Source organism: Microcebus murinus, chromosome 26 (genome assembly GCF_040939455.1).
Source record: "Microcebus murinus isolate Inina chromosome 26, M.murinus_Inina_mat1.0, whole genome shotgun sequence".
NCBI lineage: Eukaryota > Metazoa > Chordata > Mammalia > Primates > Cheirogaleidae > Microcebus > Microcebus murinus.
The window spans coordinates 3675380-3697299 of record NC_134129.1 but is presented as its reverse complement, the minus strand read 5'-3'; the positions used below and the strand labels follow the sequence as shown (position 1 = coordinate 3697299).

Sequence of the window (21920 nt, the reverse complement as noted above, 5' to 3'; positions counted from 1 at the left end):
ACACATAAATTTTAGGGGGACACAAACATTCAGACCATGTCAATGCACATTATTGTATTGTTTAACCATAGACACTCCGTTGTATAGCAGATCTCTTGGCCTTATTTATCTTGCATAACACAAACTTTATACCCATTGAATAACTCCCATTTCCTAGCCTTCCAGCCTCTGGTAACCACCTATTTCTGGTTCTATGACTTTGACTATTTCAGATACCTCATATAAGCGGAATCATGCAGTATTTGTCTTTCTGTGACTGGCTTATTTACTTAGCGTATTGTCCTACAGGTTCACCCATGCTGTCATAATTAGCAGGGTTCCCACAGCCATTTTTAAGTGACTCCTTTCCTGTTGACCTTGGGGTGCAGTTTCGTGTCTCATTGGCCCAACAGTGCATGGTTTGAGTGCCCAATGTCTGCTCACTTCGGGAACCAGATAATGTATTCTAGAAATCTAACTAAAGCACCTGCCTCATCCCAAATCCTTTCTGAACCAACAACTGGTTATTTCTGGTAGTTAGGTGCATGACACACTTTAAATCCTCCTCTAAATCCCCATGGGAGTTTTTTTTTAAATGTATGCCCGTTTCTCTGACTGTTCAACAAGGCCACTGGCTACAAGTGGAGTCTTTGAACTGCCCTCATCTCTGTCCACTGTGCAGACAGATTTGGCTGTGTCTTCTCTGATCAAGCTTTTCTCGTCTGCAAGGTGTGTTGCTGCTGGTTTCCAAACCGAAAGGTGACACAATCCAGAAATTCTCATCGGTGAACCAGACAAATCCTCTGCGTCAGCCGGGAGCATTTCTGGGGACACGCACGCACGGGGGCTGGAGAAGGCCCCTGAGGGCTTTGTTGTCAGCGCGACAGCAGCGGGGCACCTGCTCTTGTATGCGGTCCCCCCGACCCTCATAGGAACGTCTCTGACACCACCCAAGACAAAGTTGGTGTTCCCAGCTCCAGAATTTTCTAATGCCCTTCTGCAGCGGGGCAGCTTTGACGAATTCTCAGCAACAGGCTATCAATTGTCTCTCAAATGGTTTATTAGGAACAGCTATCTTAAGCAACTTTTGTGCTGAAAACATAAGAAAGCTTCACTGAACTATTTCATTTCTGCTGCTACTTCCAGTCTGTGTTTTCTTCTGATTTCAGATACATCTAATATTATCTGAGCAGTCAAGTCGTAGAGTCTTACAGACCATCCTGCACTAGCACCGTCTGAACATCCTTTAGCAACTGTTTCCGCTCAGAGCCCCTTCTCGAATTCTGTTCTCTCTCTGGTGATTTTGTGAGTAGGGAATCTTTGCTATAAACAAACTTCTGCCAAAGCCAAAGTCAACCCCATTTGTTTCTAAGTCCCTTGCTCATTGGCAGACTCTGAGATAAATATTTTTATGGTTTCAGGAATGTCTCTAGTTGGTCCAGTCTATGCAGTCAATACCCAGGTCTTTGCATTTTAGCTGGGTTTATCAGCCTGCCTCTATTTGTCATGTGTGAGTCACTAAAGTCTTTAAATCCTCCTGAATTCTTACTCAGAGGAGAAATTATCATAATATTTCAATGCAATTTACTAACTTGATTTGAATGTTTATTAAGTCCAAGTCTCACCTGATGAAATTATGGCCATGAGGTTGGCAAATTCAAACATACTTGCTTCCGGCAGTACAGCAAGTTTCTATTGATTTCTATTCTAGGAGAGTGCACGTCGTGCCTGGACACTAGAATGGAAAAGGAAGCAGCAGGTGTATTTGCAATGTCGCGGCAGTCCTCCGTGCCCTGGTGGCCTGTGCAGTCTTCACCACACCGGGCACAGTCGAAGCAGTCAGGGGAGCTACTTGCTGAATGCCTGGCAATGTACAGCTAACCGCAGACAGGTCTGTTAAGAGGAGAGCTAATGGAAACCAACGATCACTCCTCAACCATCCCCTTAATCAGGGCAATAATCTCCTGTACATTCCTGGGATTCTGTGTTGTTTACTGAGGATTCTAAGAGAACACAGGAAATTCCCAAAGTTCCCATTCAGCATGGCCAATTAAAACTCCAAGAACGCCTGTAATCCTAGCACTCTGGGAGGCCGAGGCGGGTGGATTGCTCGAGGTCAGGAGTTCGAATCCAGCCTGAGCAAGAGCAAGACCCCGTCTCTACTATAAATAGAAACAAATTAATTGGCCAACTAATATATATAGAAAAAACATTAGCCGGGCAGGGTGGCACATGCCTGTAGTCCCAGCTACTCGGGAGGCTGAGGCAGGAGGATTGCTTGAGCCCAGGAGTTTGAGGTTGCTGTGAGCTAGGCTGACGCCACAGCACTCACTCTAGCCTGGGCAAAAAAGCGAGACTCTGTCTCAAAAAAAAAAAAAAAAAAAACCAAAAAACTCCAGGAGGGGTGACTGAGACAATATATGCCCCACCCCCCAAAAAGGATAAAGGCAACATTTTCTCTTAACACATAACATCTATTCCAATTAGGCATTTGGCAAAACGCTCTGTGAAAGAATCTGTTTTCTTACTTTTCTTTTCAAGCTTCTACAGGTCACCCGCCTTTCAGGGCTCATGGTCCCTTTCCATGTTCAAAGCCAGCAACGGTCTACCAAGTCTCTCGTACGTAAAATCACTCTAATACTGACTCTTCTGAATTTCTCTTCTACGTTTAAGGACCCTTGGGATTATATAGAGACCACACATATAATCCAAGATAATATCCAATTTTAAGATCAGCTGCCTAGTTCCTTACTTCCCCTCTGTCATGTAAGCTAACCTAGTTCAGAAGTTCTAGAGATCAGGACTGGGACATCTGGGAAGCCCTTTTGTTACTGACCATAGGTGGTAGGAGGTTTAAATTTTATGGCCAAGGACAATAAGTAGTCCTTCATTTACCAGGGTCTCATATTTATTTTTCCTCAAGAAGACACCCTAGGGCTTATTTTCAGGGGATGTATTGTTTTTTTTAAGTATGGTCCAACAATCTACATTTATTCAAATATAGTTAAGTCGTCTTCTTCTGGAACATCATCATAACTCTCCAAATCCCCAATTCCATCCTGAATTTCTTGTGACTCTATTTCCTTTAGAACCATTGGCCCCAATCTCTCATGTTGAGCAATAGAGCTCTCATGGGGCAGATGAGAAGGGCTGCTCATCTTCTTTACCGCTCTGCGACGAAATGCACGGGTTGTGCAGATGCGCTGTGTAGCCACGCCCAGCACTAGGTCTTATTTTTGGGGTGGGGCTTCTATTGTGCAAATGCTTAGAAATCCTGCTAGGGCTTATTGTATGGGTAGGTCTTATTTTTGGGGAAACACAGTATGAGTTGGAAAAATATTGAAATATATTACGTTTGCATAATTTTCTCAATTTGAAAATTGATATTTCCTCAGGATAAGATTATACATTATTGACAAAAATATTGCTGAAATGACGTTGGGGTCTCACGTACCACATCAAAGGCATACGATATGTTTTTGTCCCATAATTCAGAATATCAACTCTGATCATTTAACTACAGTAGTATTTGACAGATTTCTTCACTGGAAAGTTATGATTTTTACTTTGAAATTAATAAGTATATTGTGGGGAGATAATTTCATGCTATATAACCATCCTGTTTCTTATCAAAGTTCTGCCCACTGTTTTAAAGAGTCATTTATAATTCTTTTCTGGAATACACTAACAGTGTGGGAGGTCAATTGTACAAGCCTAATGTCAAATTCATTTTCATTTATGAATATATATAAACTTCTGTCCAATCGGTTAACGGGGTGTGCAGGAAAGAGTTAGCAAGAAAACCTAAGATTGCTATCCTTATAAAAGCCTGCTTGCCAGGTGGCCCGTGGTTGGAGTCTGGGAACTCAAATGGTAAACAGTTCCCTGCACTGATACACAGGTCTCCTTAGATGATAAGAGTGACTCATACCCCTAGACTGTTTGTACAAGTAATATGTTAATAGTTTATGTTGAACACCTACTTTGTATCTGGAGTCTGGAATTTTGATACATGCTTGAAAGAAGGTCCCCGTTTGAACATTCTCTAATAAAAACCCTGGGTGCTGAGTCTGTGATGAACATCCCTGTAGATTTATGACAACACTTTACACATGTTGTCATAAATTGCTGCTGGAAGGATTAACCATGTCCCGTGTGACTCCACTGAAAGAGGCTCGTGGATCTTGTGCCTGGTTTCTTGCAGACTTCACTCTGGGTGCCTTTCATTGCTGGTTTCGGGTTGCATCCTTTGCTGTAATAACTGCGGCCTGTGCATGCCCTATATTCTGGGTCCTGGGAGGCTTTCTGGGGAATCGCCAAACCTGGGAGGAGTTGTGGGGACATCCCTGGGACACACAGGATTGACTGAGATGTCCACACAAAGACATATAGATTCTAAACAACTTATTGGCACATTTTATGTGAATAGAATTATGCTACGTGAAATCAAGACAAGGAGGCTAGTCCTATTTTAAGAGACTCACAATATGGTGGCTATTAATTACATATGAAGGAGTGTAAATGGAATATTCAATTAACTGACTTGAAGCAGAGTAAGGCAAATCCAAGCAGCTTATTTCTATGGGAGCTTTGAAGATGTGGACACCTCATCTTGATCAGATTATCGGGAAAGCCAGCGGCATATAAATTAGCCTTAAAATAATAAGTGGCTCTTGACAGATTATGATGCCTGAAGGCAGAGGAAGAAGAGTTTTGGAAGGCAGGGGAAATGTTGCAAACAGATGGAGAGTATGCCCAAAGAAGTGAAACATTGAGTGCATTAGGACATAAAACATAATAATTGTTACTTATGGCACAAAGTGGCATTCACGTACCTTATTCATAACTCGGTTCCGTGCAAAACTTATGGATGATTATAGAAGGCCCATTACAATTCCGTGACATTTTTAAGTGTCCCTCTTAAACTCAGACACAGAACTTATGTTCTACTGGTTTCTAATTGTGTTTCTCTTTTCTGTCTCTCCTTTGTCAAGGTCCATCATGAATGAGAAATGGGACTCGAACTCTTCAGAAAACTGGCTTCCCATCTGGAGTGTCAATGACACAAAGTATCATCTGTACTCAGAAATTAATGTCACCTACGTGAACTACTACCTGCACCAGCCCCAAGTGGCAGCAATCTTCATTGTTTCCTACTTACTGATCTTCTTCTTGTGCATAGTGGGCAATACCTTGGTTTGCTTTATTGTAATGAAGAACAAACATATGCACACAGTCACGAATCTCTTCATTTTAAACCTGGCCATCAGTGACTTACTAGTTGGCATATTCTGCATGCCCATAACACTGCTGGACAACATCATAGCAGGTACGTTGGCCGTGTGCAGTGCAAAGATGCTATGAAAAGTGTTGATCTCCTATCTCTGCAGTCATGGTAGGGTCGTCCATTCATTCATTTATTCATTCATAAACATTTATGGAGTTCCAGGCACCTGCCCTCCTGGGGTCTACACTCTGAAGGAAGAGGGAGAGAATAAGCAAATAGGTATATTCGTCAAAGAATGAGAATAATTATGGAGAAAAGTGAAAGTGACAGAGATGGAGCATGGAGGCTTTATGTAGAATGTTCACTAAAGGTCATCAGAGAATGAGATGGAGCACTTCTTACCTCAATCCTTTGCATTTGCTTCATAAAGTTCAGGGCACATATAATAGAGTGGAAATAGTAATATTACTCTGGACTATGCACTTCAAGGAACTGATAGATCTGTTTCAATTGATGTGATATCTTCAATCTAACATAAGTAAAAATTTAGACCTTTCTGTGGCTAGCTAGAGAGATTTATAATAGTTTTTGAGGGAAGATAAAACAATCCTAATGACTTTTCAAAAACTTGTCATTTACATGGGCAACATACGTAAGCTCACATGGTAAGGGTTAGGGTATCACCCTACAGTACTTACGGGCCACCGTACTTCTTTAGCACTGCCTTATATGGTCCAGAAGAGCAGGAAAAATACATCTCCAGCTCCCAGTACTATTTTGGTACATAGTAAATATTCACATTCCAAATCTGTATACGAAAAAATGAAATAGCAGCATATCAAATAATTTTTGAGCAGCATGAGCCATATCATAGCCCTTAAACTTTCAGAGCATTCAACATCACTTTCCTGAAAAATAGGAAAAAAACGATTTCTGTGGAGTTTTTCACTGTTTCTGCCCTTTCTCTGGACTAGGAGCCAAGGAGAGTTCAGAGTGCCCATTCTATTAGTCATGCTGTGCACAGAGTCTCAGTTTTTGTGATGTTTACCATTAAAAAAATATTCATCAAGGATGTAACATTCTCAAGATACTGTGTTAGACAAAAAGAGGGTATAAGATATGCCAAAAAAAATTATTGTTTTTGCTCTCAGGCAAGTTATTTTGCCAATAAAAAATGCTCTCAATATTTTCCCCCCTAAACATTTGAAATTAAAATGTGATTTAAAATTTTTGCACATAAGTTACCTACCCCTCCTAACTTCTTCATTTCCATTCTCAGGAGGCAGCCACTTTAACATCTTTACTTTTATTTTTGGAAATTACTACCATATTTCTAAGTAACTATCATTATATTTCTAATAATTTTCTATATATTATCTTCAAACTGTAGACTTAAGTTTAGTTTTTATAATCTTTTTACCACATAATCACAAACACACGTTCACAAACATACCTTCTCTCATTATCCCAATATAATTATATCATAATTGTTGTTTAAATCCATATCCAGAGTATACATTCCTGTTTTATATGTATCTTATCCCTGCTGAGCCTTGGAAAGTACTATGATATCAATTTCTTTCTTATAAAATGTTATTCATTTTCCTGGATTTACTAAGGCTGTATTTTGATTTGCTTCATTTTGGGTGTGTACCTATCAGTACTGTATCCTCAAATTCTCTTCCTGGAGTATTATTCTCTTGTCAATACCTTTAAACATATCAGGTAGCCTATGAATTGCGTCTTTTTCCTGGAGGAAAAGATGCCCCTGGTGCCCCTTGTTCTTAGCAGGACATGTTGCTCTCCAGGTGTGGAGCTCAGTTACTGTTCTCGGATGTCACCTCACTGACACTCTGACAATTCTCTTCACTTCTCTTTGTGCTCAACCCTCTGCTTTCTGGACGCCGTGTTTTCTTCTTTCTTGGTTTATTCCTTCCTTACAAATGGTGCATTGAGACAAAACATGTCTGAGATCTTGTATGTCTGCAAGTATCTTTATTCTGTCCTCACACTTGATTGTCTGCATGAAGAATTCTAGGTTGGAAATTTTCTTCCCTCTTAATTTCAAAGGGATCGCTCTGCTCTATTGTTACTGCTGTAAATTGTGGTGTTATTGCTAAAAACTCTGATGCCATTTAATTCCCACTTCTTTTGCTCATGATTTGCATTTTGTTTTTCTTACTAAAAGCTTTTAGAACTTCCCCTCATCCCTAATTTCTCAATTTCATGAGATTATGCCTTGGAGTAAGTCTTTTTGTTTTTCATTTGTTGTCTGAGCACAAATTAGTCCCTTTCAATCAGAGAATGAATGCTTTTCAAAGCTGGGGAATTTTTTGTAGAGTTCCTTCTCATTTTCCTTTCTTCTGTTCATATTAATCAGATCTTGGAGATTCCAGCTTGACCTTTCATTTGCCTTTTCTCTTCCATTTTTGGCCCTTATTATTCTATTTTCGAAGATTTCCTCAACTTTCTCTTTCAATCTTTATGTTGAGTTCCTTATTTCTGTGTTCATATCTTAAATTCCTTGAGCTATTTTTATTTTCTGCGTGGTTCTTATATTACCATGCACATATTTCATGGATAAAACGTGTGTCATGTCTTTGAGTTAATCAGTAACATTTTTGTTTGTTTTCCATTTTTCATATATCTGACTCAGATTTGTTTTCCCATAAATGTCTTTCTGCATATTTGTTTCAGTCTCTTTCCTCTGTGTCTGAGGTTTCCCTGGTGTTGAGTGTTGCTTAGCTGCTGTGTGCTCAGACTGAGGCACTACGGGCTGCCTGGGGTCCTGCCTGCCTGGACGCCACAGCTGGGACCGCAGCCCACTCCCGTAGTCGGGCCATTTGCTGGGAAATGCACAACTGTCCACATCTGCGCAGCAGGCTTCTTGAACAGGCCGCTTTCCCCAGAAGGAAATGTCCTGCTGGCTGCTGCTGCCTTCCAGGGCTGAGTGGGTCTCTGGGCCAGCGGGGTTGCCATGCCGTGGGGCGCTGTCACGTAGTCCTTCCGTGCCACCGGGCACCCATGACCCAGCATCTGCGGGCTGATGTTCTCGGAGGCCGGAGTACCTTGTGGTTCTGCCTCAGAGAGCAGAGCCCCATTCCTCTGTCAGCCTGGAGGAAATGCCAGCGGCGTCTCGTTGGTTTATACCCGATTCCCACCCATCGTGTTGTTTTCCCAACTTGACATTCAGTATTACCTGTCACCTCCACTTCTATGGATCTCTGCTCTTTTGTCCCAGAGCTGTCATTTCACTGGAGCTGGGTGAGTGGGATAAGATGAAACATAGGCTTATTCTTCCGTGCTTCACCCAGGGCTACCCACACTCTTGCATTTTGGTTGAAAATAATACTATCCCAACCTAGTATAATAAATTGTAGGACTGGGGAGGCATTTTCTCTTTTGGTTTTCATTGAGTAGAGTCACCCAAGCACTTATTTTAAGATGGTTTAGTTAGGTAAATTTATTTATTTGTTTATTCATATTGATTGATTGATTGATTGAGACAGAGTCTCCCTCTGTTGCCCAGGCTAGAGTGAGTGCTGTGGCATCAGCCTAGCTCACAGCAACCTCCAACTCCTGGGCTCAAGCAATCCTCCTCCCTCAGCCTCCTGAATAGCTGGGACTACAGGCATGCGCCACCATGTCTGGCTAATTTTCTCTATATATTTTCAGTTGGCCAATTAATTTCTTTCTATTTTTAGTAGAGATGGGGTCTCACTCTTGCTCAGGCTGGTCTCGAACTCCTGACCTTGAGCGATCTGCCCACCTTGGCCTCCCAAAGTGCTAGCGTGAACCAACACGCCCAGCTGGTAAATTTTTTTAGATATACGTGGATTATTTAGTTTATCTGAAGTATTTTAAATTACCAAGAATATTTTGTTTGGAGAAAATAAATTGCAGGATTTTTTTTAAAAGATAAATTTTAAAAGTCTGAGAAGTATGTAGTATTCATCTTTTGGAAACTAGAATGTTGGCTAGAAAAAGAATATGATTACTTTCCTGTAACAGCAGATAAAGGTTTAGAATATTGAGCTGCCATAATAATTTTACTAATTTCTTTTATAAATTTCTAGCAGCTGAGCTTCAGCTAGGAAATAATTCAAAATTTGTCTATTTGACTACCTTTTGGAAATTATAATATGAAATGAATGTACTCCATTTGACAATTTACCTCAAAGAAGCTTTTGTTCATGAAAAGTATTCTTTATTCTGGAAGCACCTCTGAGGTAAACTGTCTCATTACATTGTGTATTAATAAATATAATTTATTTATTCTTTATGTATCTCTTAATTCCTCGTAATTTATGGAGTACTTTTTCAAATTAAAAAACATTGTTCTATGGCTATCATTCAGAAAACAGTTGCATTGGTTTTGATTTTGCACCTTTCTGTTTATATGTTTAGTGAGATTAAAATAAGAACTTGCTCTTTTAAAAGACTGTTCATTTCCCTTTCAGGATGGCCATTTGGAAACACGATGTGCAAGACCAGTGGGCTGGTCCAGGGCATATCAGTCGCAGCCTCAGTCTTTACTTTAGTTGCAATAGCTGTGGACAGGTAAGTCAGCACCAAACTCGGAATCCAGAAAAATGCGTGTGTCTGCAACTAATCCACCAGAGAAATCTATAATCTACTAAAATTAGGCATATCTTCCCCAAATTAATATTAATAATTTCTATTAATATTATATTATTAATTAATAATAATATATCTTTAAGAGCAAAGTGTATACCTACTAAAGGTTAAATAAGCAAATAAAAAATAAGCAAATAAACTTTTGAATTTTCCATATTTTAAAATTAAATAATGATGGATGACACAATTTTACTATTTTTCATACTAGAATCTAGAATTTTCTAATGATGGAAATACAAATGTGCTGAAATAAATCTTAAATTTTATTCAGATTTTGTGATAGCAAATCATTCATCGATTCATTTGTTTACACATTTTTTTGAGAGTTTACAATGTGCCAGGTACTAGGCTGGGTTGTGTAGCATCTAAAACAAATTAGACAAAGTGCTGCCTTAGAAAGTCTACAGTCTGGTGGAGCAGACAGTCTCATTAACAAATATCTACAGATAATTCTTTCTACTAGGGATCCAATGTATAATAGCTATGCAAAGGAGGGAATCAATTCTACCTGTCAGGACAGGGAGTGGGAGGTTCACAGAAGAGGTGAGACTTGTCTAAGTCTTGAGGGGATCAGAAATTTACTTTGGGAAGAAACTGGGGAAAGGTGATCCTTTAAGACAAGCACATGCCCAGGGCACTGGAAACAGCAGGTGTTTGTCGGGAGCAATACAGAGAGGCAGGTCAGCTGGAACAGGGAAGGCAGGGTAGCACACTGAGTCACTAAGGGAGGCAAGGGGTGGATTTGCAATGGGCTTACCTCCCATTTTAAGGAGCGTAAACTTTATTTTGAAGACAGCAGGAAGCTATTGAACTCTTTTCAACAGGGGAATCATGACTAGATTTTCATTTTAGAAAAACTAGCAACAAATGAAATGGATTGGAGTAATGTGAGGTTAGCAGAAAGGAGGGCAGTTGAGAAACTCTTCTAACCAGACAGATGCAAGAGGATGCATCCTCTACTAAGGCTGAGACAAAGAAAATGACGAGATATTTGAAAGGTAAACTGAGCAATGAGTGGAAGATAAGATATCTCCCTAAGTAAATCTGATCTGATAAAGGAAACAATCAACCAACAAAATTATTTGTGTGTAAAGAGAGAGAGAGAGAACAAAGTTACAAATTATAAAATGCAATGGAATTGTTGACATCAAAAGAACAACTTAGGCCTTTCGTTTTAATTCAACTGCTGGTATAAATGGTTGATCATGGAAATTTTAAAGGAAGTAAACAAGTTTGCTTTTCTTTGTGGTTAAAATATTTTAAAAAGAAAGATCAGTAAATAAATGTAAGAATTATTTCTTTCCTTGCATAACAATCAGTCTTGCACTATTAAATTTAAATCTTATAATCAAGTGTATGAGTTTCACAACTATATATTTCAGTGTTTGTTTAGTTTTATGAGTTTTACTGAAGTAAGGAGAGCTCTGGGTCTTTTTCTATTATAACTCCACATTAATGAGGAAGATTCTGTACTAAGCAATTGTTTGGAACTGGATATGTACAGATATTTTAATGCTGCTCTGTGCAAATGAAATATCTTTGAATATACCATGGAAGTCTTGGAGTCTTAATCTTAGGAGGGAAAGGTGAAAAATCATTAACTTGCCTGAGAGCATTTGTAAAGAATAATCAATCTTAAAATAGTATAGTACAGGCAATACTATAATTCAAAAGGTTTGAAATACCATCTACATGCCAAGGACTCCTTGTATTAGTCAATGTTCTCCAGAGAAATAGAATCAATGGCAATAGGATACAATTATAGATATAAAGATATATACAAAAAGAGAGATAAATGTTTATTTTGAGAAATTGGCTCACATTTTAAAGGCTGAGAAGTGCCATGATGTGCTGTCTGCAAATTGGAGACCCAGAAAAGCCTGTGTTATAATTCAGTCCAAGTCTAGAAGCTGAGACCTAGTGGAGCCAATGGTGTAAACATCAGTCCAAAGGTAGAAGAAAATGAAATTAAATGTACCAGATCAAGCAGTGAGTTAGAAAAAAAAAAAAAAAAAGAGGGAAAATTTCTTATTCCTCTACCTCTTGTTCTATTTAGGTGCTCAAAAAATGGGATGATGCCCACCACCGTGGGGAGGACAATCTACTTTATTTAGTCCACTTATTCAAATGCTAACCTCATTCAGAAACACCTTCCTAGGGACACCCAGAGATAACACTGAATCTGGGCAGCCCTTAGCCAATTCAAGTTGACACATAAAATTGACCACCACACTCCCATAGCAGGTGCTCCTGGTGCCCTGCACGTATCTCCTGCCTCACATCTGTCTGTTGGTATCTTTATCTCTGTCTCTTCCATTCAAATTGTGGAAAGCCTCTCTGTTCTTGAGCAGGATAGGCCACAAGTACCACAGAAGTAATGCCTATAGGAGCAGGTGTCTTTTATTTTAAATATGTATATATATATATATATATATATATATATATATATATATATATATATATATATAAGACACCTACACTGAATGTTCATAGCAGCACTATTCGCAATTGCAAAGATGTTGAAAAAACCCAAGTGCCCATCAATACATGAGTGGATTAATGAAATGTGGTATATATGTACCATGGAGTATTACTCAATTATAAAAATTGGTGAACTAATGCCTCTTGTATTAACATGGATGGAACTAGAGACCATTCTTCTAAGTATCACAAGAATGGATAAACAAAAAACACATGTACTCACCATTAAGTTGGAACTAAGCGATCAACACTCATGCACATATGGAAGTAATACTCATCTGAAATCAAGCAGGTGGGAGGGGGGAGGAGGGGATGGGTAAATTGACACCTAACAGGTATAATAACTTTGAATCAAGCTGTACAAGAGCAAGTTATGTAACCAAAACATTTGTGCCCCATAATATTCTGAAATTAAATTGAAAAATTGAAAAATAAAAGTAAATAAAACTCGAGAACTCTCATAAGCAAGAAAAATAAATAAATCCAAGCCATTCCCCTCATTTATTTTTTAAAAAGTCTTAAAAATGGTGCATGTAGCTATAGGTGGTCATTTTCTGTGCTCAATTACTTATCTCCCAATTTTCTTTGTGAAAGAGAAATTAGATATTTGGGTCAATGATGAGCATTGAAGCTATCCTAAATGTGTGTGCAATGTAATAAGATGTATTTTTATTTATCACTGGGAAAAGGTTATAATTTTGTCTTAAAGCAGAGTCTATTTGTCCAGAAAGTTAAAGAGGGTAGTGAAAGAAAAATTTGTATGGACAGATAAAGTTTAGAAGATTTGTATAAAATAATTCAAACTTCTTGGAACCTGGAAATGTCTCCCAGGAGGAAGCATTCCAAAAAGACAAGTCCCCATGTATGTCATGCTGCCTAATGTCCTGTTGACCAAAGCAAGTCACATGGCAAGCACACAGATAATGAGTGGGGATTGCACAACAGCCAGGGAGAAATGGTTCATTGATTGCTCTTACCCATCTACCACAGCCAAATAGCGCCAGCACCAGTCTACGGAGCACGCTGTAGAGATTAAAAGCACGAGGTCTGGAGCCAAACTACTTGTGTTAAAATCCTATATAATTATGGGCAAGTTGTTTTTTTTTTTTACCTTTTCTAAGTCTGTTTTCCCATATACTTTTTTATTTTAGCGTATTATCGGGGTACAAGTGTTAAGGTTACATATATTGCCCATGTCACTCTCCCCCCCTCGAGTAAGAGCTTCAAGTGGTCCATCCCCCAAATGTTGCACATCTTACTCGTTGTGGTTGTATATACCCATCCCCTCCTCCCCCCCCCCACCTGCCCGACACCTGATATATGTTACTCCTGTATGTCCACTTAGGTGTTGATCCGTTAATACCAATTTGCTGGTGACTACATGCGGTGCTTGTTTTTCCATTCTTGAGATACTTCACTTAGTAGAATGGGTTCCAGCTGTATCCAGGAATATATAAGCGGTGCTATATCACTGTTGTTTCTTAAAGCTGAGTAGTATTCCATGGTATACATATACCATATTTTATTAATCCACTCATGAATTGATGGGCACTTGGGTTGTTTCCACAGCTTTGCAGTTGTGAATTGTGCTGCTATAAACATTCGAGTGCAGGTGCCTTTTTCATAAAGTGACTTTTGATCTTTTGGGTAGATGCCCAGTAGTGGAATTGCTGGATTAGAAGAAAAAAAAAAATCGCTGTGAGCCCAGTCAGAGGGTCCCTTCTTATCTGGCTGACACTGGCACCAGTACTTAGGTGTCACCTAGTGGCCACTTTGATCAGACATGGGGATGGGTAAAGTCAGGCCATGTTGGGAGCTTAAGAGTGGATCCCACCCCCACCCCAGGTGTGGAGGTCGGCTTTCAAATCTGCTACAGTGTAGAACAGGTTCTTCCTGTGCCCGCCAGCCCCCAGGCGCCTCTAGCCTCCAGAGGGTCTCTACTTGTATCTCTTTGAGGTATCTCCATATTGCTTTCCACAGAGGTTGAACTAGTTTGCAGTCCCACCAGCAGTGTAGCAGTGTTCCTATCTCTCCGCATCCACGCCAGCATTTGTTGTTTGGGGACTTTTTGATAAAGGCCATTCTCACTGGAGTTAAGTGATATCTCATTGTGGTTTTGATTTGCATTTCCCTGATGATTAGAGATGTTGAGCATTTTTTCATATGTTTGTTGGCCATTATTCTGTCTTCTTTTGAGAAGTTTCTGTTTATGTCCTTTGCCCACTTTTTGATAGGGTTGTTTGATTTTTTCTTGCTGATTTTCCTGAGTTCTAAATAAATTCTAGTTGTAAGCCCTTTATCAGATGTGTAGCTTGCAAAAATTTTCTCCCATTCTGTGGGTTGTCTGTTTGCTCTCTTAACAGTTTCTTTGGCTGTGCAGCAGCTTTTTAATTTGATCAGGTCCCATTTGTTTATTTTTGTTGCTGTTGTGATTGCCTTTGGGGTCTTCTTCATAAATTCTTTGCCTCGGCCAATGGCTAGAAGAGTATTTCCAACTTTTCCCTCTAGAATTCTAATAGTTTCACACCTAAGGTTCAAGTCTGTTACCCAGCCCAGCGTGAGTTGATTTTTGTGAGAGGTGAAAGGTGTGGGTCTTGTTTCAGTCTTCTACATGTGGCTGTCCAGTTTTCCCAGCACTATTTATTGAATAAGGATTCTTTTCCCCAGTGTATGTTTTTGTCTGCTTTGTCGAAGATTAGTTGGCTATAGGAGGATGGTTTTATATCTGGGTTCTCTGTTCTGTTCCACTGGTCAATGTTCCTGTTCTTGTGCCAGTAAATGGCTGTTTTAATGACTATAGCCTTGTAGTATAGTTTGAAGTCTGGTAAATTGATACCTCCTATTTTATTTTTATCACCTAGGATTGATTTTGCTATACGGGGTCTTCTCTGGTTCCATAGGAAGCATAACATTATTTTTTCTATACCTGTGAAAAATTATGATGGTATTTTGATAGGGATTGCGTTGACTCTGTAGGTCACTTTGGGTAGTATAGACATTTTAACAATGTTGATTCTGCCGACCCATGAGCATGGTATATTCTTCCATCTGTTTATGTCCTCTGCTATTTTCTTCTTCAGTGTTTCATAGTTCTCCCTGTAGAGGTCTTTTATCTCCTTAGTTAAATATATTCCAAGGTACTTTATTTTCTTTGTTGCTATTTTGAAGGGAATTGAGTCTTTGATTTGGTTCTCACTTGTACTGTTGTTGGTGTATATGAATGCCTCCAATTTCTGTGTATTGATTTTGTATCCTGAGACTTTACCAAATTCATTTATCAGATCAAAGAGTCTCATGGTTGAATCCTTGGGGTTTTCTAGGTATAATATCATGTCAATCAGCAAAGAGTGAGAGTTTGATCTCTTCTGTTCCCATTTGGACACCCTTAATTCCGCTCTCTTGTCTGATTGCTATAGCGAGGACTTCCAGCACTATGTTGAACAGAAGTGGAGATAGTGGGCAACCTTGTCTTGTTCCAGTTCTAAGTGGGAATGCTTTCAACTTTTCCCCATTCAGTATGATATTGGCTGTGGGTTTGTCATATATGGCTTGTATCACTTTTAGATAAGCCCCATCTATGCCTATTTTGTTGAGTGTTCTTATCATAAAAAGGTGTTGAATTTTGTCAAATGCTTTCTCTGCATCTATTGAGAGGATCATATGGTCTTTGTTTTTGCTTCTGTTTATATGGTGAGTTACATTTATAGATTTGTGTACGTTGAACTATCCCTGCATCCCTGGGATGAAGCCCACTTGGTTGTGATGAATTATTTTCTTGACAAGCACCTGGATTTGATTGGCTAGGATTTTGTTGAAAATTTTTGCATCTATATTCATTAGGAATATGGGTCTGTAGTTTTCTTTTTTTGTTGCATCCATTCCTTGTTTTGGTATCAGGGTTATGTTTGCTTCATAAAATGTGTTGGGGAAGATTCCATCCTTCTCGATGTTGTGGAATAATTTCTGCAGGATAGGCACCAGTTCTTCTATGTAGGTGTGGTAAAATTCAGGTGTGAAACCATCTGGTTCCAGGACTTTTCTTTTCAGGAAGGATTTTTATTGCTGTTTCAATTTCAGTACTTGATATTGGTCTGTTCAGGAATTCTATTTCTTCCTGGTTGAGCCTAGGGAGGCTGTGTGTTTCTAAGAAATTGCCCATTTCCTCCACATTTTCCAGTTTGTGTGCATAGAGGTTTTTGTAGTATTCATAAATTATATCTTGTATCTCCTTGGCATCAGTTGTAATTTCTCCTTTATTGTTCCTGATGGAGCTTATTAGAGATTTTTCTTTTCTGCTTTTCATTAGTCTAGCCAATGGTGTGTCAATTTTGTTTATTTTTTCAAAGAACCAGCTTTTTGTTTTATTCATCTTCCATATAGTTTCCCTGTTGTCAATTTCATTTAGTTCTGATTGGATCTTAATGATTTCACTTCTTCTGGTGGGTTTGGGGTTGGTCTGTTCTTCTTTTTCCAGCTCTATGAGACGATTCATTAGGTTGTCTATTTGTGATCTTTTTGACTTTGGGATATAGGCATTTATGGAAATAAACTTTCCTCTCAGGACTGCTTTAGCTGTGTCCCACAGGTTTTGGTAACTTGTGTCACCTTTGTCATTTAGTTCAAAGAATTTTTTGATTTCCATCTTGATTTCCTCATTTATGAAGTGATCATTCAGCAAAAGGTTGTTTGGTTTCCATTACTTTGTGTAGAAATGAGAACTCCTGTTAGGATTGATTTCTACATTTATTCCATTGTGGTCTGAAAAGATACATGATATAATTTCTATTTTTTTAAATTGTTTGAGATGTGCTTTGTGTCCTAGGATATGGTCAATCTTAGAGAATGGCCCATGAGCTGATGAGAAGAACGTATATTCAGTGGTTTGGGGGTAGAATGTCCTATAAATGTCAGTCAGGCCCATTTGTTCTAGGATTCTGTTTAAGTTCACTATTTCTTTGTTGATTTTCTGTTTGGAAGATCTTTCCTGTGCTGTCAGTGGGGTGTTAAAGTCTCCAACTATTATGATGTTGTTGTTTTTTATCCATTTGTTTAGATCCAGTAGAGTTTGATTTATGAATTTGGGTGCACCAAGTTGGGTGCATATATATTTAGAATTGTTATGTCCTCTTGTTGAACTGTACCTTTCACCATTATATAGTGACCTTTTTGTCTTTTATTACTTTTATTGACTTAAAAACTAAATTATCTGTAATCAGCACTGCCATGCCAACTTTCTTTTGGCTTCCGTTTGCTTGAAATATTGTTCTTCACCCCTTTACCTTTAGTCTATATGCATCCTTGCAGGTTAGATGTGTTTCCTGAAGGCAGCAGATACTTGGCTTGTGTTTTTTATCCATTTGGCCAGCCTATGTCTCTTCAGTGGGGAGTTCAAGCCATTCACATTTATTGAGATAACTAATAGGTGGGGCAGCTTTCTGTTCATTATGTTGAGTTGAACTTTGTTGTTTTGTTTTCTCTCTTGAGCCATTGTGGTATCTGGGCTTTGATCTTTAGCTTTGAGTAGATTTACATTCGTGAGTCTTTATTGTGCTGATCCATGGGTCACACTGTTTTGAATACTTCTTGAAGGGCTGGTCTTGTCTTGGTGAATTCCCTCAGTCTTTGCTTATCTTAGAATGTCTTGATTTCTCCTTCATATAAAAAACTTAGTTTTGCAGGGAATAAGATTCTAGGCTGGGCATTGTTCTGTTTCAGAAGAGTGAGAATGGGGCCCCAGTCTCTCCTTGCTTGTGAAGTCTCAGTAGAGAAGGCTGGTGTTGTCGAATTGGCTTTCCCTTGTGTGTTACTTGTTTCTTTCATCTTACAGCTCTTAGAAGGGCCTCTTTAGTTGATATTTTGGTCAGTCTGATGACTGCATGTCTTGATGTCTTCCTGTTTGCATTGAAATTCCCAGGGGTCCTCTGAGCTTCTTGAACTTGTATATAGAGATTTTTAGCAAGGCCTGGGAAATTTTCCTCTATTATATCTTCTAATAGAGCTTGTCCAACCCTTGAATGTTTTCTTCTTCCCTTTCTAGTAACCCTATGACCCTCATATTAGGTTTCTTCACATAATCCCACATCTCTTGTAGGCTTTGCTCTTTTCTCTTGTTTCTCTGCTCTATCTCTGTGACTGCTTTATTTAATTGGAAGGTGTTATCTTCAATCTCTGAGATTCTTTCTTCTGTTTGATCTACCCTGTTCTTGAGGCTTTCCACTGTATTTTATAGTTCCCTGAATTGATTCTTCATTTTCAGGATTTCGGTTAAACTTTTCTTCATTGTATCAATTTCTTTAGTGAATTTTTGTTCCAGGTCCTGGAGGCTTTTTGTGGTTTCTTTGTGTTGGTTATGGAGTTGTTCTTGCACGTTGTTGAATTTTCTTATGATCCACATTTGAAATTCCTCTTCTGTCATTTTGGTTGCCTGATTTTGGTTGGTGTCCGTTTCTAAGGGGCTGGTGCTTCTCTTTGGGGGTGTGGTTTCCGTTTGGTTCTTCATATTTCCAGAGTTCCTTCGCTGATTTCTTCTCATGTTGATCAGTTGTTGCTTCTTTCCTTTAGGTTTTCGTTTGGTTATTCACATGCCTTGTTTAGTTTCTCAGCCAGTAGGTGGTGTCTGTGGGTGAGATTCGACCACTCTCTGTATAGTGAGTCAGTAGGTGCCGTGAAAATGCTGTGCAGGATGTCCTCCCTGTCAGTAGGTGGCCCTTGCTTGTTGGAACAGGATATGCTGTTGTTTTTGTGTCCTGTTATCAGCTCTTGTTCCTGTAGGGAGGCACTCTAGTGCCTCAGGTGGTGGGTGGGGCCCTGGGACTTCCAGGTGTGTCCTTTTCTCCCCCTCAGTGAGGGCTGGTCTAGGAGAGAGTCTTGGCGGAGCTGGGTTGGGTGAGCCTGCCCTCAGGCACCACCAATGCCGTTAGCAGGGGTCAAAGTTCTGTTCTCTGCTTCCAGGAAAAGCTGTCAGGGAGGGGCTGGAATGGCCCCGCTCAGCCAGAGAGTCTGTGGGAGTGGGGCTGTCTGAGACCCGCAGTCTGGAGTGGGCCTCACTTCTTTCCACCCTCCCCAACTCCATAGCTACTCCTGGGCCTCTGCCAGCAGGCCAGACCACACGCCACCAGGCCTCCCTGGACTGTGATGGCGGCGGGGAGGGTCCCTGCGCAGGAACGCCACCTGGTCTGGGCACATGGACCCCCTGTTGGAGGAGGGTTGCCCTCTAGGATGCTGATCTGCCCCTGAAGGCACACTCACCTCAGTAGGCTGTTCCCGTATATCCCTTCTGTGCCCCGGGCAATACGTGGGTGCAGGGGATCTGGTCTGCAGGTCTGACCTCTGGGTCCCAGAGTTCAAACTATATCCCCACCAGGGAGAGGAGTTCCCGTCCCAATTCACCCATGGGGAGCCCAAGCTGGGTCTATGTCTCTCAGCCTCAGGGTCTGCCCCGTTCTCCTGGGATCACCGTGCCAGCAGCACCTGGGAGGGCTGGCGGGTGGGGAGCTTACTGTTTGAGTTCCCCTTAGTCAGCTGTAGGGCCCCAAAAGGGAAGGTCCCGGTACCTGGAGGTAGCTCCAGCTGGTGGCTGTATTGTACTTCTCGGCAGCCGTGGGTAGGGCCGGGGGAGGGGAGGAGGAGGCAATATGGTGCCTGCCACGCGGCTCCGGTCTGTGCACACGGAGGTGCCGAGGGATTTGGGAGCCTGGTGCCCGTCTGCTACAGGCTCACCGCTGGTTGGCGGCAGCCGTCTCTGGGCTGGTGTCTGCAGGTCTCTCCACCCGCTGGGGCGCCACCGGCAGTCCCAAATGCAGGGGAGGAGAGAGTTAACCGCTCTACCTACCCTTGCCGCTGGTCTCCGGGCTGCTCCGGGGGTCTCACCTTCCAGTTCTCCTCCGCAGCCTCCTCCCGTGGAGTCTCCCAGGGTCTCAGGTACCCCTCCTTCCAGCCCGCATGTGATGTATGCTCGTCTTCTTGCTTCTTTCTTCTAATTTCTGCTAGAATCTGTCTTTTCTGCAGAGACCCTCTGTCTGTGGTGTTTCTCGTCCCCCATCCTGATTCTGTCCCATTTTCCCATCTTTTAAATAGGGAGGCTTGCACTGACAGTCCATGCAAACCAATGAACAGACTGTGGGGCAGAGTTTTAAATGTTTATGTTTAAATATATGCAGTGACTATCATTACTTTTTTATTATTACTAGTGTCTGATATACTCCCTTTATTCGAATTTTTAGTTAAAATTTATGTCATATATCAATTACAGAAAATGACAGCGCGCACCTGTCTCCTGCACATGGTGACTTTGTGTACTTCTGGGGGAATGGGGAGGGAGGCTTGCACCGGCTTCAGTCACCGCTGCGACACTCGTGTGACCGTTAACGTCTGCCTTTCGCTGCAGGTTCCGGTGTGTCGTCCACCCTTTTAAATCGAAGCTCACTGTCAAGACGGCCCTGGTGGTCATCGCGACCATCTGGGGCCTGGCCGTGGCCGTCATGGCTCCGTCCGCAGTCATGCTGCACGTGCAGGAAGAGAAGCACTACCGAGTGAGGCTCGGCCCCCCGAACAAAAGCAGCCCAGTCTACTGGTGTCGCGAGGACTGGCCGACCCTGGGGATGAGGAAGGTCTACACCACCGTGCTGTTCGCCAGCGTCTACCTGGCGCCCCTGGCCCTCATCGTCGCCCTGTACGGGAGGGTCGGGGTCTCGCTGTTGAGGACCGCCGCGCCCAAGCGGCGGCAGAGGGCGGCGAGGATGCTCCTGGCCGTGGCCCTGCTCTTCGCGCTGTCCTGGCTGCCCCTGTGGACGCTGCTGCTGCTGTCGGAGCACGCGCGCCTCCCCGCGCACCTGCTGCGCGCGCTCAACACCTACGCCTACCCGCTGGCGCACTGGCTGGCCTTCGGGAACAGCAGCGTCAACCCCGTGGTCTACGGGCTCTTCAACGAGAACTTCCGCCGCGGCTTCCGGGAAGCCTTCCAGCTCCGGCTCTGCAAAAGGCAAAGGCAAAAGGCAAAGCCCCCGGAAGCCTATGTCTTAAAAGCTAAAAACAAAGCGGTCATAAGCTCATCGGCTCAGCACGCCCAGGAGCCTGCATTCCAGAACCCACAGGGGGAAAATTTGCTTTACAGGAAAAGCATTGAAAAACCCAGCCAGGAATTAGTAATGGAAGAATCGAGAGAGGCTACCAACAACAGTGGGATTTAGCAAAAGCTAGTGGGATAGTCCTGATTCTACTGTGGGTTATGTATTTAAATACTGAGGCTTTGTCTTTTAATTATTTCTGAAAATGTTCCAAAGAAAACATTTATAGAAAGCTCTCTCCGACCAAAAAAACAGTAAACTAAAATGATCTTATGATCATAACCAATCTTATGGTTTATATAGAATATGTACAGTGACTCACACATATTTGCCTGAATAAATACATCTCTGGGGAACAGTTTTCAAAGCCTGACCTTTCCCAATGTAAACATTTGTGTAGGAGTCGAATCAAGAACGTGTGAATGTGTGTGTATGTTTTCCCCCTACAAATGGTGATAGATTAGTACTACGTTTTATCAATTCTCCCTATTATTCTGGATTTGAAATTTTAGACAACAGAGTCATTCATC

The 21920-nt window shown here is 41.2% G+C and overlaps 1 protein-coding gene across 1 annotated transcript; it reads left to right on the top strand.

The window, feature by feature from the left end:
- The first annotated feature begins 4980 nt into the window (after positions 1-4980).
- Positions 4981-21513, top strand: NPFFR2 (neuropeptide FF receptor 2). Its single transcript, XM_012745336.2, has 3 exons — positions 4981-5308; positions 9667-9766; positions 20712-21513. The coding sequence occupies exons 1-3, from the start codon at positions 4981-4983 to the stop codon at positions 21511-21513; spliced, it is 1230 nt and encodes a 409-aa protein (XP_012600790.2).
- The last annotated feature ends 407 nt before the right edge of the window (positions 21514-21920 follow it).